This window comes from Nannospalax galili, unplaced genomic scaffold, assembly GCF_000622305.1.
Source record: "Nannospalax galili isolate Female #2095 unplaced genomic scaffold, S.galili_v1.0 scaffold514, whole genome shotgun sequence".
Lineage (NCBI taxonomy): Eukaryota > Metazoa > Chordata > Mammalia > Rodentia > Spalacidae > Nannospalax > Nannospalax galili.
The window spans coordinates 903,042-922,189 of NW_008336076.1; the positions used below are offsets into that span (position 1 = coordinate 903,042).

General features: G+C 38.9%; 1 protein-coding gene across 3 annotated transcripts in view; it reads right to left on the minus strand.

The window, feature by feature from the left end:
• Window positions 1-19,148, minus strand: part of Csrnp3 (cysteine and serine rich nuclear protein 3) — a 231,407-nt gene that overhangs the window by 27,262 nt on the left and 184,997 nt on the right. For all 3 annotated transcript variants that reach the window (XM_008830899.2, XM_029562408.1, XM_008830898.2), the window contains one exon: window positions 2,949-3,208. In XM_008830899.2, the coding sequence (XP_008829121.1) occupies window positions 2,949-3,208 (260 nt within the window). The remainder of the gene's footprint in view (window positions 1-2,948; window positions 3,209-19,148) is intronic.

Sequence of the window (19,148 nt, forward strand, 5' to 3'; positions counted from 1 at the left end):
TCTCTCTCTCTCTCTCTCTCTCTCTCTCTCTCTCTCTCTCTCTCTCTCTCTCATTGGGGTCTTATGAATAAGCCTAGTCTGCCTCTGCTCCTGGAACTCTGGGAACACAGGCATGTGCCAGCACATCTAGCAGCAGAGGATATCATCAACAATCCTCTTTTTCCTCTTTGGAGTGCCCCCTACTGTACCAAGTTTCTTCTATTGCTCAACTCCAAAGCCATGGAATCGATTTAGCCACATTTCCTTTACCACAGAGGGGTCTTATGAATAAGCCTAGTCTGCCTCTGCTCCTGGAACTCTGGGAACACAGGCATGTGCCAGCACATCTAGCAGCAGAGGATATCATCAACAATCCTCTTTTTCCTCTTTGGAGTGCCCCCTACTGTACCAAGTTTCTTCTATTGCTCAACTCCAAAGCCATGGAATCGATTTAGCCACATTTCCTTTACCACAGAGGAATCATACTTAGAAACAAATGTCAAGGTAATTGGGAAATTTTGAGTGATCAGAGTCAAATTTTTGCACAACTAATTTTTGTGCTTATTAATTTTAGATTTGGCACAATTAAACCTTAGGCAAGTATAGTCATTGATATTTTAAAATCAAAGAAATTAATATGTTGGAGGAACTCCAGTCAGTTTTCCTAACACAGGCTTTTCCTCTTGCATACTTTAGAAGACTGGCCTGCTAGTCTGTGATCTTAGCTTCATGTAACATGTGTTTCTGAGTACCATAAACCCAGTGAAGCTCAGACCACTGCAGAAGCCCCTAACCTGTAGCTTCCTGGTCATTTGCAAATAGAGATGATAACCAGTCATTCAGGGACTACTTATCAGCACCTCACCCTAAGCATAGTTTTAAAAATGAATCAACAAGAATGCTGTCTTTCTTCTTTTCCTGCTCTTTAGAAAAGAACATGGAAGTAGATGGATAAGAATTATGAGACTCAATCACTGCCTGGTGTGGGAAAGGCTGCTGTGGCTTATGGCCCCCCATCAATCACCATGTGTACAATTACCCAAGTTCACTATTATAAAGCTTCTGTTTCTCTGATAGCTTTATAGTCTCTCAGCTGTTAAAACTACTGCAGACAGTCCCAAGCCCCAGAAAAGGACAAAGATTGTTCCTAAATTTCTGTATGGGGTAATAAATCAGTTTGATATAAAGAACAAAATAAGAAGTCAGCTTTCATTCAATGAGTCATTTATGGAACACCTTTGTGCTTTTATTTTCCCTCAGCTGCATACATGTTTTGATTATTCGCCAGTCTCATTGGGTCTTTGTGAGGATTAAATTAACTCATTTATAAACTGTTTGGCAAATAAAAACCACTTCATGATTGGCAGCTCTTATCATTGATTTGCTAATATTTAAACCTGGAGAATGAGGTCATCTTTGGGGAGGTGGTGGAGTTAGTTTGAAGTGGATTGCAAAGACAAAGGATAGAATGCAGAAACAAAATGAATAACCACTGTTGAATTAAGCTACAGGAAAATCGATCCTAGAAACAGGGGTTGCTGTTAGAAAAACCCAAGGAACTTTCATTGAAACTTGCCAAAAAATACTAGCAAAGGAAATAGGAAATAGGTTCTAGACTGAGTTGTATCTAACTTCATTTAAGTTGCCTTTTCATGCATTTCGAACACACACACACACACACACACACACACACACACACACACTGTAAAATGCACAAAATAAGATATTTCAAAGCATGTGCCACACCTCTGCTGACTGAATTCATAAACTAAAGGTAAAGGTGACAAAGTCACCAATAGTGCTTCAGGTGCTCAGCGAGTGACTTATAAGGATAACTCCCCAAATGCTTTCTTGCTATTAGGTCATGATGGGAGAATGTGTCCTATAAGCTAATAGTGTGACAGACAGCCTCCAGACAATAAAAGGCATTTTCTGTACTTTGTTGTCCTCCACTTATTGTCAAAAGGTGTTAGGACATTAGCTCCACCAAGATACTGTCCTGATACCTCTTGATAACTCAAAAGCCCTTCAACTCCTATGTGCAAAGAAGACCTCACTCTCAGCCTGCACCTTTCCCTGTGTTCCTTGTCATTTCCAGGCACAGCAAGCAATGCTATCTCTTACACCCATTGAGCTCTGTGAGCCAGAAACTTCTGATTCCTGATTCCCCCCTTTTCATTCTTCCAAATCCAACTCATCAAGGAGCACTGTTGATCCTTCTTCTTAAATTCTCATGTCTATCTGTCTTTCTTCCCCTTTTCTGTCTTCAGTCTAATCCTACCCTACAGTCACCTCTCTCCTGACAACCTTGTGTTTAAAACTCATGATAACCTTTGATGCCCTGACAACAAAAATTTACCATGACGCACTTTAATGTGGTTTGTCTTCACGTTACTTTCCATGGCTCAGGTCCAGCCAAAAGCCTGTGCACTCTTGCCAGTCCTCTGTGCCAAGTTACTGCCTCAGATTTTCATCTCTCTTCTTTAAGGAGCATTCTTTAACTTCCTTATCCACATCCATTTCCTGTCATATATTTTTGTAACACCTTACAACTTTCCTTCATAACCCGGAGTGAAAGTCTGATTTAATTATCTTTGACCACTTGATTAATAATTTCCTTTCTTATTAATATGTAAAATCCTAAGGAGAGGGGACTATAACTGTTTTTGGACTTCTGCTAGCCCCAGTCCAAGCACATTCATAAAAGTGTATATAAAGTATCAACCAATATTCAATAATAAATATTTGTGAATGAATGATGTCAGGTAAGTTTCCCACGAGAACAGTATGCTGCTTTGCTTTCAACAAACAAACAACAAACAACAAACAAACCAAAGTCAGTCAAAAGAAGTAAAAAATCTCTAGGCAGTCTGTTCTGTAAAACAGTTTGATTTGTGAATGAATATAGTTGGCTCAAGGTGCTACATACAAGCAGATGGGGTTTTGCAAAAACCAAGTTGAGGGTTCACCTTTAGTTTTAGAGAGTTCAGCTTCTCCTCCCTGAGGTGCTCTCTCAGCATCTCCCGGTGCAGCCTCTCCTGCTCCCTGGCGAACTCTCCCAGGGTGTATTGGCGCACGCTGTTGTGGCGGCTGGCCATCCCCAGAGTGCTGCCCCCCTGGCTGGGCACACTGGTGAAACCCTGCCTCCTGGTGAAGTAGTACACGGTGACACAGCTGAAATGCACATTCTTCGTCCTCAGCCGCTTCTCCCTTTTGAGAATGGAGGAAGCTGAAAGAGAAAGAAGCAATTCGGTGAGCCTGAGGGTGGTGGTTCTCATTTGGTGAACCTGAGGGTGGTGGCTCTCATTAAGTGAACCAGAGGGCAACGGTTCTCATCCAGTGAACCTGATGGGTGCAGTTTTCAGTCAAGGCCAAGATAAGGCCTCTGAATCATGAGTCCATCTATGGTGATCAGCACATTTGGGACCTTATAGACTTGAAAAATACTGTTCAGAATTGGCAAAAAATCTTTTAATTTCTTTTCTTATGCATTTAACCCAAGTTATTTTATACTAAGATCAGAAAAGTCACATTTTATAACCCCTTCATGCTTTCGATCTTATGTCTAAGAGGATGTCTGACATTAAAGGAAGAAAAAGTATTTACTAACATACAATTACATAGGAGGATTAAGATCTAACATTCTATAGTGCAGGTGGATGACTATAGGACATAAATTCTTATTTCATATTTTATAAAGAACAAGAAAAAAGAAATAGCATGTTCAAGAGATGGTCATGTTAATTACTGTGATCTGATAACCACATACTATATGCATGTATTAAATAATCCTTCCATGCCCTGTGAATATGTACAACTGTCACACTGTACCTGGCTTCTTCATAACATTTTTGAATGAGCATGACTTGCATATTTTGATCCACAACAATGATGTTCTGACCCACTGTGGAGTTGCCAAATGAAGCTAATTAATGTATCCACTACCTTGCATACTTTTCTGTGGTGATGATTAGTCATTATTATTGGTTATCAGAACAGCAGAATACATTGAGCATTGAGGAAAGCTGGGCTATACACTATTATTGAGCAGAAAAGAACCATGTGCTATCAGCGGGACCTTCCAAAGCTGGATGACATGAGAAGGTTATCAGGCCGAGTCCCTTTATTTCTGAGGGGAAAAACCTAGACTTGGAGTCTGAGTGACTTCTTTGGATAATTAGTGTCTATGTTAAACTTAAACCTAAAAACTCCAAATGTGATGCCATTTGATAAGGTACTTTGCAACTAGGAAAGGAAGGACCCTGCTAAATAAAAATGCACTCATGGCTATGGGTTTAAACTTTATCCTGGGACTGAAGAGATGGCTCAGGAATTAAGAGCACTGGCTGCTCTTGCAGAGGACCCAGGTTCAGTTTCTATCACCCACAGTCAGCTAACAACTGACTGTAACTATAGTTCCAGGGGATCTGAAGGCCTCTTCTGACCTCCAGGAGCACTGAACAACATGGGTGTACTTACATATATGCAGGCAATGTACTCAAACACATAAAATAAAAATAATAAAAAAAACTTTTTAAATTGTAAAACTTTCATCCTCTTAGATGCGTTAAAGTTCTAACTTCAGTCCTTTGGAATGCATTCTCATTAGGAAAAAGGTCCTCATAGACACAGACAGGCTACAGTGAGGTCACTGGAGTGCACACTAATTCAATAGGACAGGTGAAAAAAATTAGTGAAAGACAGACAGAGCCATGGAGAAAAGGGGGATAACATGGAGAGACCCAGAGGAGAATGCCTCGGAAAGCTGAACAGCGACACTGGAATTACACTGTCACAAGCCAAGGAATGCCCAGGACCACCAGAAGCTGGGAAGCCAGGATTTCACAGAAAAACCTTCCCTGCAGGTTTCAGAGGGACCATGGTCCTGTCAACAACTATTTTGGTCTTCTAGCCTCCAAAATTGCAGGAAAAGACATGTGTGTAGTTCTGAGCCACTCGGTTCATACTACACTTTTATGGATGCCTCAGGAAGGAATACACATGCTCAAGTAGAAAATCAAATAATAAAGGAAGTCGTTGGATGGTAAAATAATACAATTTCACATTTATATAAAGGCTGGCATGAATGATCTCATTCTGTAGATGTATTTATCCAATAAAAATTGAGGAGTTACTATGTGCCGAACACTTGGAATACGTCAGGTGAGAAGCCCAGACTGTGATGTTTCTCCAGGTGGAACTTGTGTTCTAGGTATGAGGAGATATAAGAGAATTATGACATTGTGGTGAAAGTTCAATTTTCTTACCTTCTCTCTGTCCTTTTTAAAAAAATTACCTTTTACTATTTTTTTTGGGGGGGGCAGAGCACATATGTGTCACAGTGCACATGTGGAGGTCAGAGGGCAATTTATTGAGTTGTTTCTCTACACCATGTGGGTCCTAGGGACCCAACTCAGGTTGTCAGGCTTGGCAGCAAGTGCCTTTATCCACTGAGCCATCTCATAAGACCCCTTCCCTCTTCTCTATTGTTTTACTTCCTCAGAAGAGATTTCTAGAAGGTAAATGCTTTCACGCATAGTATATATAACTTATCTATTTGTACATACACTATTGCAATGCAACATACTAGTGTTCCTGGCAGCAAAGACTATTTTCAATGCTGATTTAAAGACACTGATCTGCTTCATAACTATATGTTTAAGTCATCCTGAAATAGAGAAGAATTTGTCAGAATGTAAAAGGTCACCAACAGAAAGCAAAATTCAGCAATCTGTCCAATGATGTGTCACCAGACTGGAAGAGCTCATTGGTCACTGCCTAATGGCAGGTAAAGCAGACCATCTGGGGTTTAGGAATAACCTTCCATCCTCTTGCTCTAGATAGCATTAAAATGATGCCTTCAAGACATTATCATTCAGAGCCATAAATGTGCAGACAAGGGAAAAGTATTTCATGTACTCATTTAGGATTACTATAAATAACCCCTGGTAGTTTTGTCACTTATCTTTTAGAAAATTAGTGCTCCTCTAGGCAAATTGTTTGTTAAGAATTTATTTGTTTCTCCATATTTTTGTATTTTAAGAATTCATCACCCTTTCTGGGTGACTCTATTGTGTTATTCCTTCCCTAAAGTCAAATTACCACTTCCGGAGGGCAGAATACAGATATGACTTTCCAAGGTTTTGAGGCTGATATTGAGAGAGGGTTGAAACCCTTCAGCTGTATCCTGGGTAGGGTTCACACTGTTAAAGTGTGTTAGGAACAGCGTCCTTCCCATCTCCTACAGGCTACAATTCAAACATGGTTTTAATACTTGCATGTTATAAACAGCATTGAAAGACAAGGATCTAAAAGGTTCTGGAACTAAAGGCTTTTGAATACTCTAAGACAACCTAATAGATATTTTTAATGTGTGGCTTTTTAAGATGTAGGAACCATCCAGAGCCTTCTGATGATTAAATCAGATCCACAGATGGGCCATTGGGAGCTATCATCTGCCTCTAGACTTTACAACATTGAGTTATAAAAGAAGAGTCTGTGTTCTTCAAGCCTGGGAAAAAGGCTAGATTCACTCAGCACATCTGTCTTCAGGAATCTGAAACCTCCATGATGTACCTGTGTGGTCATTTGCGTCCTATGCAGAATGAATGAACTCCACTTCGTGTGTCCACTGAGTTCTGTGTTAGCTCTACCACCAGAAGGTCAAAAGCAAGAAAAAGAGAATCAAATGTGGCTTTTAATTCTGCTTCCAAAAAGATTGCTTTTCATACCCATACCAATTGTGTCTTTCAGCATCTTTTCTTTTATCTCAACCACAATTACCAACCTGATGCAAAAACTGTCGAAGCACAATTGTGCTGTATGTACCAGAACACTGCTCTTGGGAGCACCCTGGAATCTTGGCAACAGAGTGAGACTTCGATTCAAAAAATAAATAAATAAATAAATAAAACTCCAAAAAGGATGGAAAGTTGATTAATTCACAGTACCAAGGGAATGTAGATTTAAAAAAACAGGATCTGCACCATAAGTTATACAAAGAGCTCAATAAATTCATTGGTTCCCCAGTAAAACTTTAATGAAACTTTGGCTTGACACTAGAACCTTAAAAGGGAATAAGCATTGCTTAGCATCCCCAAGAAGAGAAGTTTCATGACTGAAGGAAAGTATTTGTTAATGCTATTATTTCTCATAATTATTTAAAAAAAAGAAAATGAGAATGTAAACAATGTTAAAAGGATATGGGAATGGAGATATTTTCTAAAATAGACAGAAAAAATAAGAAAGCCTGAGCAAGTGATGAAGGTCTGTTTAAGTTTGTTATATATAAAGGATGAGACAAAAATAATATAGACATCATCTTAAAATTTCTATGGTCATAATTTAGTCAACTAGTTTAAGGACCAAAATATAAATCTAGTCAATGTTTGTCTGAGAATATTTGGTTCTTCACCCAAGCCTTATCTACATAGCACATGATAATTAAAGTATCAGACTGGTGGAACTAACCTTAATGGATGTTTAACAGCCATACTTTAAGGCCTTATACTAATGTGGTCAGAGGGACTTAAAGGACAGCTTTTGCCCCTTGCCCTCCAAGGTCAACCAAGTTCCAGCGGACTATAGAACATCTCTCAAAGTGTCCCATAAATATGGTGAGTCACCTGTCCTCTTGTTCAAGGAGGACATGAAGACTGCACGAGATAGACTTGAAACAGTTTCCAGTTTACAAAGAGGAGGGTCAACTCAGAGGAAACATCATATTCATGTTTCTAAATGAAGCCAGACATGGTCTAACAGGACCTTTGACTTATCTTCACATAGATGGAACTGGTAAAAGAAAGGAGCCAGGAGCTCCTCCCAAGCCCATGTGACCCCTGAGGAACAGATCCTCAAATAACCTGAAGTATAAAAATAAATTGATTTATTTGGGCCAACTGTTTGGTCTTAAACACCCAAAAGGAAAGTATAACCAAAGAGTAAAGTCATTAGTATACTTCTTTAAGAGTTCAAGGGTTTACATTTCCCAGACATTAGGCTTAAGTCTATATAAAAAGTTATTTAGACAATTATTTCTCATTGATATTTCCAACAGCTATCAAAATACCTGAAAGCAAATCCCAAATCCATCACTCTAGAGTCCAGCCTTGGAAGACAGCAAAAGAGGAAGAACCTAATAGAGGGATGCTTTTGGAAGCCCTTGTCAAGAAATTCCAATGGACTCTCATATGAGTATTTAAAAATTTCCCTGTTCTGACTTTTTTCTATTCCCTGCCTAGAACTTGTAATGCTAATTACTCTTGCTTTACTTTTCCTTCACATCTCCTATTCATGATTCAAGGACTTTCTTATCCCCTTAGAGATAAAAGCTATGTAATTTGGGAGTCTTTTAGATAAACCCACTGAAGGGGTACTACAATTGCCTCACCCTGTGTCCCTGTTCAGCATGGAAGAAGCCAGAGTAGTCTGCATCCTGATTCCCTATTGGCCATTCCCTATTGACCTCCTTCAGAGGATGGTGTGATAAGAATAGGAGGTAGGACTTGGCTAGGTAGTTAGGGTAAAAAGACCTCAAAGAAAAATAGCCAGTTTCTTGGCTAAGAGTCAAAACGTCCTTGGGACTGTTACCAACATACCCTGTTCCAAAGGCCAAATATGTCAAAAGTATTTGGGAGCTTGTATCTAATCCTTAAAAGATTTTAGGGTTACCTCTTCAGGGGGGGGGGAAATGATAGAGTACCCAAAAGTCCCATAAAAATAAATGAATGAAAGAAGAGAGAGAAAAAAAGAAAAAACTCATGAATATAGTAGATTGAAAATGGAATTAGACCATTCTTTTAGTACGCGGGAAGTAGGTGGTATAATGAGGCAAACACTCTGCATTTTTCTGATCCCATACAGATGATGAGTTTTTAGAAAAGGATGTAATGAAACATTCCTATAATCCTAGCACTTAGGAGGTAGAGGCAGAAGGATCAGAAGTTCCAGGCCACCCTGGAATACATGAGACCTTGCAACAAAAAGTACTGTCAACAGCCATACTAACCTGAACACAGTCTCACAAGAAGATGAGAAAATCAAGGCATCAAAGTTGAATGATATCAAGCTTTAAGAAATTTCAACTGATCTTGTTCTCCTTCAAAAACAACTTGAGCTTGTGGGATAGACTAAGTCTACAAGTGTTCCTGACATATCCGGTTAATTTTTTTTCCTGATTAATTTTGATTCACATGTAAGCCTGGTATGTATCCCTCTCTCCATTGGTGCTCTCTGCACACACAGTGGTCCATGTGAGGTTCTGGACCACTGACACCACTACAAAGGACAACTCCAGAGCAAATGCTTCAGCAGCAAGGTGACCACCCTCTCCAGCTCACATGTTCTTTACAGTGTGAATAAATTCTAGTAAAGTCTTGCTGCTGGTGGGAAGGCAAAAGCCAGAAATGGGGCAATGTATTTTAGATATCAAGGCACATGGAACTTGAAAGATCATGGTTCAGTTTTATTTTTATTAAAAATTTTTTATTTACTTATTTTTATTTTATGTGTATGAGTATTCTGTCTGCATGTGTGGAAGTGCACCCCACATGTGTATAGTGCCCATAGAAGCCAGAAGAAGGCATCAGATTCCCTTGGAATTGGAGTTATAGATGGTTGTTAGCCACCATGTGGGTGCTGGGGACTGAACTTAAGAGCAGCCAGTGCTCTTAAGCATTGAGCCATCTCTCTAGTTTTATGTTAAAAAGAGGGGAAACTGAATAAACTGCTAATTCTGTCCTTTAGGTGTAAAGCCAATAGCAAGCACACTTGTCTCCTCTGCTTTACATTCAAAAGGACAACATCAATGAACTGTTAAATCTACACATTGAGTTTATTTTTGAATTCTGGTCAAATTTAGTAGAAGCAAAATGAAACTGCTAAAATCTCCTTGTTTTTTTTTGTAAAACCCAGGCAATAAAAACATGTGTTCTTAAATCACATTGATAGAATTAGTTTGTGCATGTTGGCTCTTACTGTTTTAAGAACAAATAGAGATTGACTCAATTATCAAGCCAGGAAGCTGAGCTTGCAAACAGAAACCCAATTCCGCCAGAAACTGTTTTGTATAGAAATTAGCTTAACAGATTAGGTGATAAACTTCAGGAGAAGATTAACTTATTAACCGTTGTAAAGAACACCTGCAAAATTCCTGTAATCACATCTCCTTTTACCAACTTGGGGTGACTGTCAAGGCTGGCCACTCCTGATCACGATGGCATGGCCGTGGCTTCAGTCTTAACCACAAGTGAGAAGTGGAGGTGGGTCTAATAGCCAAGAAATGAGTAATTCCCTTGAAAGTGACATCTAATTGGTATCAAATTGCAATATTGCAATCTTCCCTTGTTCTAGCTGTCCTCTTCATCCCTCTGAGTCACACTTCAAGTTTCCCTAATATAACTGCCCAGACATCTCTTTCAAATAATTTTGCTCAAATATTTAGGGCAGACTATTTAAGTGAAGGAAACTTCAAAAGGGTGAGGTGGTATCATGAGGCATGAATGAAATCCAAGTAACCTGACATAAGTGATGTAAACTGATCCATTACCTATGGCCAAATCAGTGTCACACTATTTCAGATTCAGTTCTGAAGAGTATAAACACATATATCATAGGCAAAGCAGAGATGATGCCCACTGGGCAAGACACCAGTGAGTATTCATCATTTTTCCAAAGTTTTAGAATTGAGGGAGTTGAAGGACTTTGCCTTCCCAGAAAGACAATCTCAACAAAGACATGGGCAGTAACAAAGTGCCAGAATCAACAAAACAGATAAGTTATGGCCTTACTTTTTAAAAAAGTATTGCCTTGAAAGTAGTTTTCAAAAGTTATTTTAAGTCCAATTCTATTTCTCTGGGTTCTGTATATTGTGAATGAGTTCTCATTCTCTCTCTCTCTCTCTCTCTCTCTCTCTCTCTCTCTCTCTCTCTCTCTCTCTCACACACACACACACACACACACACACACACTCTTTCTCTCTCTCTCCAGGGTACTGAACCCAGGAACTCAGGTACGCTACACAAATGCTCTGCCACTGAGCTATAAGTCCCAGCCTTGCTTTTAAAACATATAGTACATCTCTCTCCTCAGGTCCTGGCTGCCATTCTTCCACATCTCAAGACAACCTACCAACTTATGTACTAGAAAATCTCTGAGAACCGTCAACCATCTAAAATATGAAAACATAGCCAAGAAGCAGCTGTCATTCTGCTTTCATTCCAGACTAGGTTTATAAGACACACCCAGGGTTAGGTAGTTTAACCACTCAGCTATAGGTGGGCTTCACATCCCCACTTTAAATATTAAGCTGAAAATATTCACAATGGGTTATCCTTGTGACTTGCAGGAGTAAGAAGCCACAGCTTCTAAATCAAATAGTTCAAGACGAGACCCTTTTGTTTATATCACTAGTTTACATAAAGGAAAAACCCTGTAGTATAAGACTATGTGAAATAACAAGTGCCCTGTCAAGATAGCTGCAGATACTGCACATGCATGCAAACAACAAAGTGGTAAAACAGAAATAATAGGAAAAGCTGACCCTTGAGGCTGGCTGATGAACGCTTTGTTTGGATCATGAACATGCATGTCACGTCCTCATCCACTCAGTCTGTCAGCCCCATCCACAGGGGCCAGCGGGGGCTCTGTGGAGGAGACCAGTTCTCTCCTGTCTCTCCTGACAGGCACAGCCCAGGCTGTTTGGCATTCTGCAAGCTGAGTTTGTCTTTACATGGTTACTGCAACAGAGCAGTCATCTTTCTGATATTCTCAGCGAGGAACAAAACACGGCTTCCCATTCAAGATTCTGATATAAATTCCAAAAGCTGCACATAACAGCAACTGTCAAGTTCAGCCTTCCCATCTCCATGCCATAAGTAATTAAAATAATTAATCCATGAGAGGTGATCGCATTTCAGAACTAGCTGTTTTTCACTCACACATTTCTGTTTATTAAAGATACCACTTCTTGTCTTCATAATCTTTGTGAATATTTATTAAAGGGGGGCATATTTTGCAGGACAAAAGCAAGATACACTGTACATTAAAATTTTATAGTTGAAATAAAAAGAGGAAAGATTTTAAAAATTCTTCCTTTTATCTCTTTTATATAATTAATCTGCATGCGGAATCCCCTTTAAAAGCCTTGACTGACCCTGAGGATGTGACATGACGTGACTGTTGAATGTCTTATTATTAAGATGTCACTAATATTGGAGGCCCAAATTATTAAGCTGAAATAAGTTTAAACTGTGGCAGTAACAGTGACTCATTGATTCTTATTCTCATTCATACTGTGGCTTTCTTTTGGCATCAGTGCATCCATCAAGTTTCTAGTCCCAGGCACCACAATTTTGGCATTCTAATTCTACATTTGATCTATAATCTTCTTTCTGCTTCAGCATTATCCTTATATAAGAAATTATTTAGTTTATACATTAAAACACTCAAGCAAAATATTTGAAGCCCAATATATTAAAGTGATTGGCAAAGCTGAGGTATGCCATTTGTTTGGCAAAGTCCAAAGCTGACCAGAGGTTGGGAACTGATTTTTTTTCCTGTTCCCTATATTTACCTAGCTACCTGACATTATTTCCATTGAGAATCATTTACAGATATTACTTTTTCCTCTTTTTACACTATCTGTATTTACTGAGCTAACATTAAAATGTTCTAGATAATTTTCAAATCTTAGTAGACTTATGTTAATCTTTACATACAGAACAAATATTATTGACATCTTCTAGTATTTATGTATGTATTTTTCCTGCATGTATTTAAGTGTACCATGCATGCAATGCCCATTGAGGTTAGAAGAGGGTGTCAGATCCCCTGGAACTGGAGTTACAGACAGTTGCTAGCCACCATGTGGGTGCTGGGAACTGAACCCTGGTTCTCTGCAAGAGCAGCCAATGCTCTTTACTGCTGAGGTATTTCTCCAGTCCCTTGTCATCTGTTTTTAAAAGATGCTTCCCCTTTGTGAGCATGCAGCACTGAAAATAAATAAGAAAATATTTTCCTTTCATAATATCTAGAAAATAATAAATGTCAAGTAATACAGTGAATAACATCTGAATTAATAGTTGCTAACATGTATTATATGAATTGTTCTAAGGTGCATCTGCAGTTCTCAGTTCTTTCACTGATACTTCCAGAATTGTGTTTACCTACTTACCAGGAATATCATGAGAAATAATTATTTGGTAAGAAACCTGAATCACAGAGGAAAGTATTACATATGCATAGTACTATCTTGGTGATTCTGGTTAACAAAATAAAGGTGTGTTCCTTTATTATCAGTGAGGAAACATGGCTTCTTCCCAATCTAGTTTCCTTAATCTCTCATATGTGCAATTAAATACTAAAATTTCATGCTCAAGCAACAAATTTCACTGCCACTAAAGCAACAGTTATTTTCAAAATACATAAACCTATGGCTCTAGCTTTATTGAAATTTCAACATGTATAACCTCCATACCATGTTGTTTCTTCCTGGGAGAAAGGTAATTCTCACTACACATAAATAATCACAGTTCTGGCTGCAGTCCAAGGTGTAAGCACTTTCTTCTGCTGTCTCAGCAATTCTCCTGATGTCAAAGACACATTAAAATAAATGGGAACCATATGGCTCCTCAGCAGAATGCCACGCTCTTACAACCAAGAGGGCAATGCAATTCATTACCACCACCGGAGAAATATTTTGGGGACATGGAATATCTCTGTATAAAATCAAGCTGCACAAGGCACTCTCTCACAATGACAGGAGGAGACATTTGCTATTCCTCAGTTCTACTAACCTGCGTTGCTCCTTTTTACATTTTTTTCCATACCACCATAAGCCGCTCCTATAAGAAGGATTAAACAGCATTTTCCACCTGCTCAGTGACTTCCTGAACAGTATTTTATCTGGCCTAACAATATAGCCCTGTCAAGCCCAATATATCATAATAATCCAGGACAGAACATTGCTTAAAAACAACAGAACACAGCAAAATAAATCCTCCATAGCAATAAAAGCAAGAAAATTCTAAGATGGCTTGGATTTTACTCTGGAGAGCTCAACTGGGTCAAAGACCAAGTCCTTGAGCTTTGAACTTGGCCAGGAAGGATAAACATCTAAAATATGATTTCAGAAAATATCTCACCAGGCCTAAAAGAGCCAAATCATATTTATTCCAAATAAAAATGTATACCATTAAAAAATATAAAAGGACATTAATCAATGCTATTTTACTGCCTAGAAATGTCAGAAAATTTAAAAAGGAGAGAAGAAGCTCAGAGTTAAGGGAGAACATGGAAGGACAGCTGGGAGATAGCTGGGGTTACTGGGCTACCTTCTGCTTGCTGGGTGACAGCGATCCAGGAGGGTTTCAAACATTCAAAGCAACTATGACTTTATATATACATATATATGTATACACACATATATATATATACATATATATATATATCTTATGATTCAAGTTTTCATAATCCCCTAGTACCTATTATGGTCTGAATGTTTGTATCCTTCAAGAGTTTGTATGTTGAAAACCTAACATTTAAAGTGACGGTATTGTGTGATGTGGTGTCAATATGAAATAGTCTCACAGGCACAAGTATTTGGGCATGTGGTCCCCAGATGTTGGTGCTGTTTTGGAAGGTGGTATCTCAAACCTTTAGGAAGTACAGACTTGCAGGAGGAAGTCTGTCACTAGAGGTGGGTCTAGAGATCTGATAGCAGGTCCCCAGTTTCTATCTGCTGTCTGTTTCCTGTTCTACCAAGATGGAAGGAGGTGAGGAGACCCAGCTGCACGCTCCTGCTGCCACTCCTCTGTTCCCGCGACAGACTACATCCTCGAACTGTGAGCCACAATGACAACCCCCTTCTTAATCTGAGTCACTGTTGTCAGGTATTTAGTCACAGCATTAAGAAAAGTAACTAACACAGGTGAGGTGGCTTTTGGAAAGTCAGAATATGAGGATGTCTTCCTAAGCAGTAGGATTAAGCCCTTATAAAAGACAGCCCAAAGAGACCCTTGACCCTTTCACATATGAAGTCTTAGCAAGAATGTGTTATCTATGAGGAAGCAGGCCCTCACCAGGCACCACATCGAACTTTCCAGATCCCAGAACTGGGACAAACAAATTCCTGCTCTTACTGGTAACTGGAATTATGACATTTTATTATAGCAAGAACACGGACCAAGTTTGTGTCAATCCTTTAAAACTATGGCAAACGACTTGCTGAGCACAACTTTTGGCACAGAAATACCATCCACTATGCTAGAAAAATGAGAGTTCAAATGTCATCACCAAGAAGCCTTCCACAGAACCCTTGGATGAAGGAAGTGTTCTTTCTACAAATTTTCAAAGCACTCTGGCCTCAGTAATGGCAATACCAATGGGGGTGTGCGGCTCTCCTTCTGCAATGCTGGCTGAGGAATGGGGGAGAGGAGGGCTGCACTGCATTCAGCATAGATCCATGGGGATACAAAAACACTGCTGCATAAGAGGGCACACTTGGTAAGCAGCGTTCAAAGTGAACTACACAAATGGATGACTGAACAAAGGGTGAGCTCATTAACACCTGAATCTCCTAAACAGCTCTGCCTTAATTTTTGACAAGATGATATTCAAGAGTTTTGCTCAGAATCCTCATGGTCAAATGTCTTTATTCCTCATTCACTTCTAGCCAGTTTATGTATTTTCCTGCAGAACTTTTCAAAGAAGAAAGCAAGTAGGACGTATTGTCCTCATGGTTTGAGGGCACATATAACATCTACATTTAAAAGCATTTGAAATATGTCATATTTTACATATCAGAAAATCTAACAAAACAAAATCAACCTTGCTCTAAACAATCCATTAATAATGAGCTTGCAAACCCATCTCTCAAAAGGAAGTAACTGGTAGGGGGGGAACGGTACTTGAATGAAAATGATTTGAAAGAAAAAATCCTGCTGATAATGTGTCAGTAATTGGTACTGACCTCCAGCGAAAACATGACTGAAATTCCTGCCTTTAGCAGTTCATTAGTGATGGGTTTGCAAAATGATATTACCTCTTGGTATTTAAATTGTCATCTGTGCCTTAGAGCAGAGACTGCTATGTAAAAAAAATCATATTGCTTAAGATATATTAATTCCCTATAAAATTTTACAACAAGCAGGCATGTTCTAAGACAATTTTTCTTGTTTATGAGACATAAATATAAGACCTAGTACATGAGATGAAGAGGAAGAATAAGCAAGAAAAAATCATAGTTTGAAAACATGATACAACTGAAACAGTCAGTCAAGAACATTAGTCAAGGACAGGCATTTTCCGGATCTGGGACTGACTTTACCCTACAATGAAAAGGCTTGGAAGCAGAACACTGACACAGTGCTTGCATGGCATTCATGAGGCCCTGGGATCAATCCCTAGACCATTGCAAAAATTCGGCTACGTTATTGTATTATTTGATCTCTTTATTTACTTTTTTCTTAGTTCTGTTACCTGCTTTATTACTTTAAACATTCGTTGGTTACTACAAGTAATAGTTTTGCTTCCTGATCTCAGATTCAGAGGGATATAGAAATGTAATGTTATTAGAGAAATTATTAAAGTTTTGTTTTCAGTAGATGTTTTGTGGAATCTCAAATCAGTTTGAAAGACTTTTATGTCATATTCTTATTACATATATTTAGGAAGCATTGTTCTTGCTTTTCTCTCAGATTAGAGAATATTCTATGCCATCTACTTCTCCTTATTCTGTTGAAGTTTATCGTTTCAATTATTTGTGGGAAATAATTTCCTGATATGTTTATTGTCTTGAATTAAAGTTTCAAGTGGAATAAAATGCTTCCTACTAATATTTTACGGAAACAAGGCTCCTGGATCAAGAACACAGTGCTTCACTACCGCACAGGAAGCGGCAGGTGCACCTTGGTACTTCGTGCCCCACCCCAGCTTCTCCCCCTCACCTCAGAAGCTCTATTTAGAGTGCTGTGCAGAAGCCAAATAGATGCTAGATACATAGCAGGTTTGGGCTGCACCAAACATACAGTGGGCTTGGGAACCTACTAGATAGGAAGCAGGAAGTCTGCTTTTGTCTTAGAGGGAGACATGACCTCATATCTCAAGGTTACTTGACAAATGCAATACTGAGAAGTGTTTGAAGTCCAGAAAGGCCAGAGTAGTGTATTCTTTGTTTCTACAGAAAGACATGTAAAATTGCAAGAAACCCACAGAAAAATGTTCTCCAACAGTATTTCTAAATAGTGTGTGCATTCAGGAGATAGTTTAATACAGGTTTCTTGAACAAATGAGTGAAGTTACCACATTAAAATTCTGTGATTTGGTTTATAATGCATGATCTAGGAATTCTGTTATTAAAGAATGATCTAAAATTCCCATTGGAAAATAGAATTGCTCTCTGCAATCCCATCCTCCCCTTTCCCTGCATGCCACTCCAACTAATAGTGTTTACTAGAGTTTTTAGATGACAGACTATAATGCACCACAAATTTGAAGAATAAACTTCCTTAATATATTATTCATATTATAAAAATGACACACTGCCTGGTGTGGTGGCGGACGCCTTTAATCCCAGCACTTGGGAGGCAGAGGCAGGCGGATCTCTGTGAGTTCGAGGCCAGCCTGGTCTACATAGCGAATTCCAGGTCAGCTGGGGCTACAGGGAGACCCTGTCTCAAAAAGACCAAAACAAACAAACAAACAAACAAAGTTTTAAATTTCCTAGAAAACTAAGAAGGAATGAAACTTCCCCTGACGTTCTTTCCTTTCTAAATTCTATATTTGTTGGAATTTCCAAAGCTGGTATCTTTTAAAAATATGACCCCAATACATATTTTGATTAATTTTCAATTTTATTAATGTTATATTTTCTCTAAGTAAACACTACAATTCCTGCAAAATGATCATTTCAGAAGCACATATCCTAACTACTCATCCTGTAGTATGTGAAAGCAATATTTCAAGTATCCAAAGAAACAGTGTTGCCCTGTAGAGTCTATGAACCAGAGTCTCCCAAAGATTGCTTAATGAAGTGTTTTTATGTTGCTGAAATTCAGTATTTTCCCTATGGATCTTATTTTTTTAAAAATTTATTTTTATTTTATGTGTATGAGTATATTGCCTTCATGTATGTAAGTATACTTGTGTCATACAATGCCTATGAAGGCCAGAAGAGGGCATCGGCTCCCCTGGAACTAGAGTTATGGATGGTTGTTAACTGCCAAGTGAGTGCTGGGAATTGAATCCAGGTCCTCTGTAAGAGCTACCAGTGCACTTAACCAATGAGCCATCTCTCCAGCGCCCTCTTAAGGTGCCCAGCTATTTCTCTTTACAAGCATCTTGCCAAAGGACTGGATCATCTAAAAGTCTCTGGGATGATTTTTGCAACACCCCCCACAGTTCTGCTGTCACATCTATGACGTATGTAGGCCACTCGTCAGGCACCACTGGATGCAGAGAAGCTGTCTCAAAGGATCTATAATTGCCTTTGCTCTATGATGTTGCCATGCCATATGGAGTATCTGACATAAGAAACATTTTTTCCAAAAGTAAATTAATTTCAGGCTGTAAAAAAGAAAAGGGAAAGTAAAAAAGATGTTTCTTTTCCTTCTACATTTTCGGAGTTCACGTTCCTTGGTAAGAAGTGAGAAAATAGGCAAAATAATGATGGCTGCATTTCATAAAGCATGATTCAACTTTTTCTATCCTTAAAGAGCATCATTTCCAAATAATTTCCATTTTCCTTTTATCATTTGACAGAGCCAAACTTTGAAACTGGTTCTCAGTACTCTGTTTACCAGTTCCCATGAGCGCCCTCCTAAAAACACTGTCTTCAGTGTTTCTAAATTCAATTTGCAGTGATTTATATGGGCAACACTCATCTCTAACTCATGCCAGAGACCCATTCACTCACCAATGGTCATTTGGCCTCAAGAGATAGGAAGAAGAGGGGGTTGGAGAGATGGCTCAGCGGTTAAGAGCACCGGCTGCTTTTACAAAGGACCAGGGGTCAATTCCCAGCACCCACATGGTGCTAATGACCATCCATAACTCCAGTTCCAGGAGAGTCTGACACTCTCTTCTGACCTCCACAAGCACTGCATGACATGGATGCACTTACATACTTGCAGGCAATACACTCATATACACAAAATAAAAATAATAAATAAAAT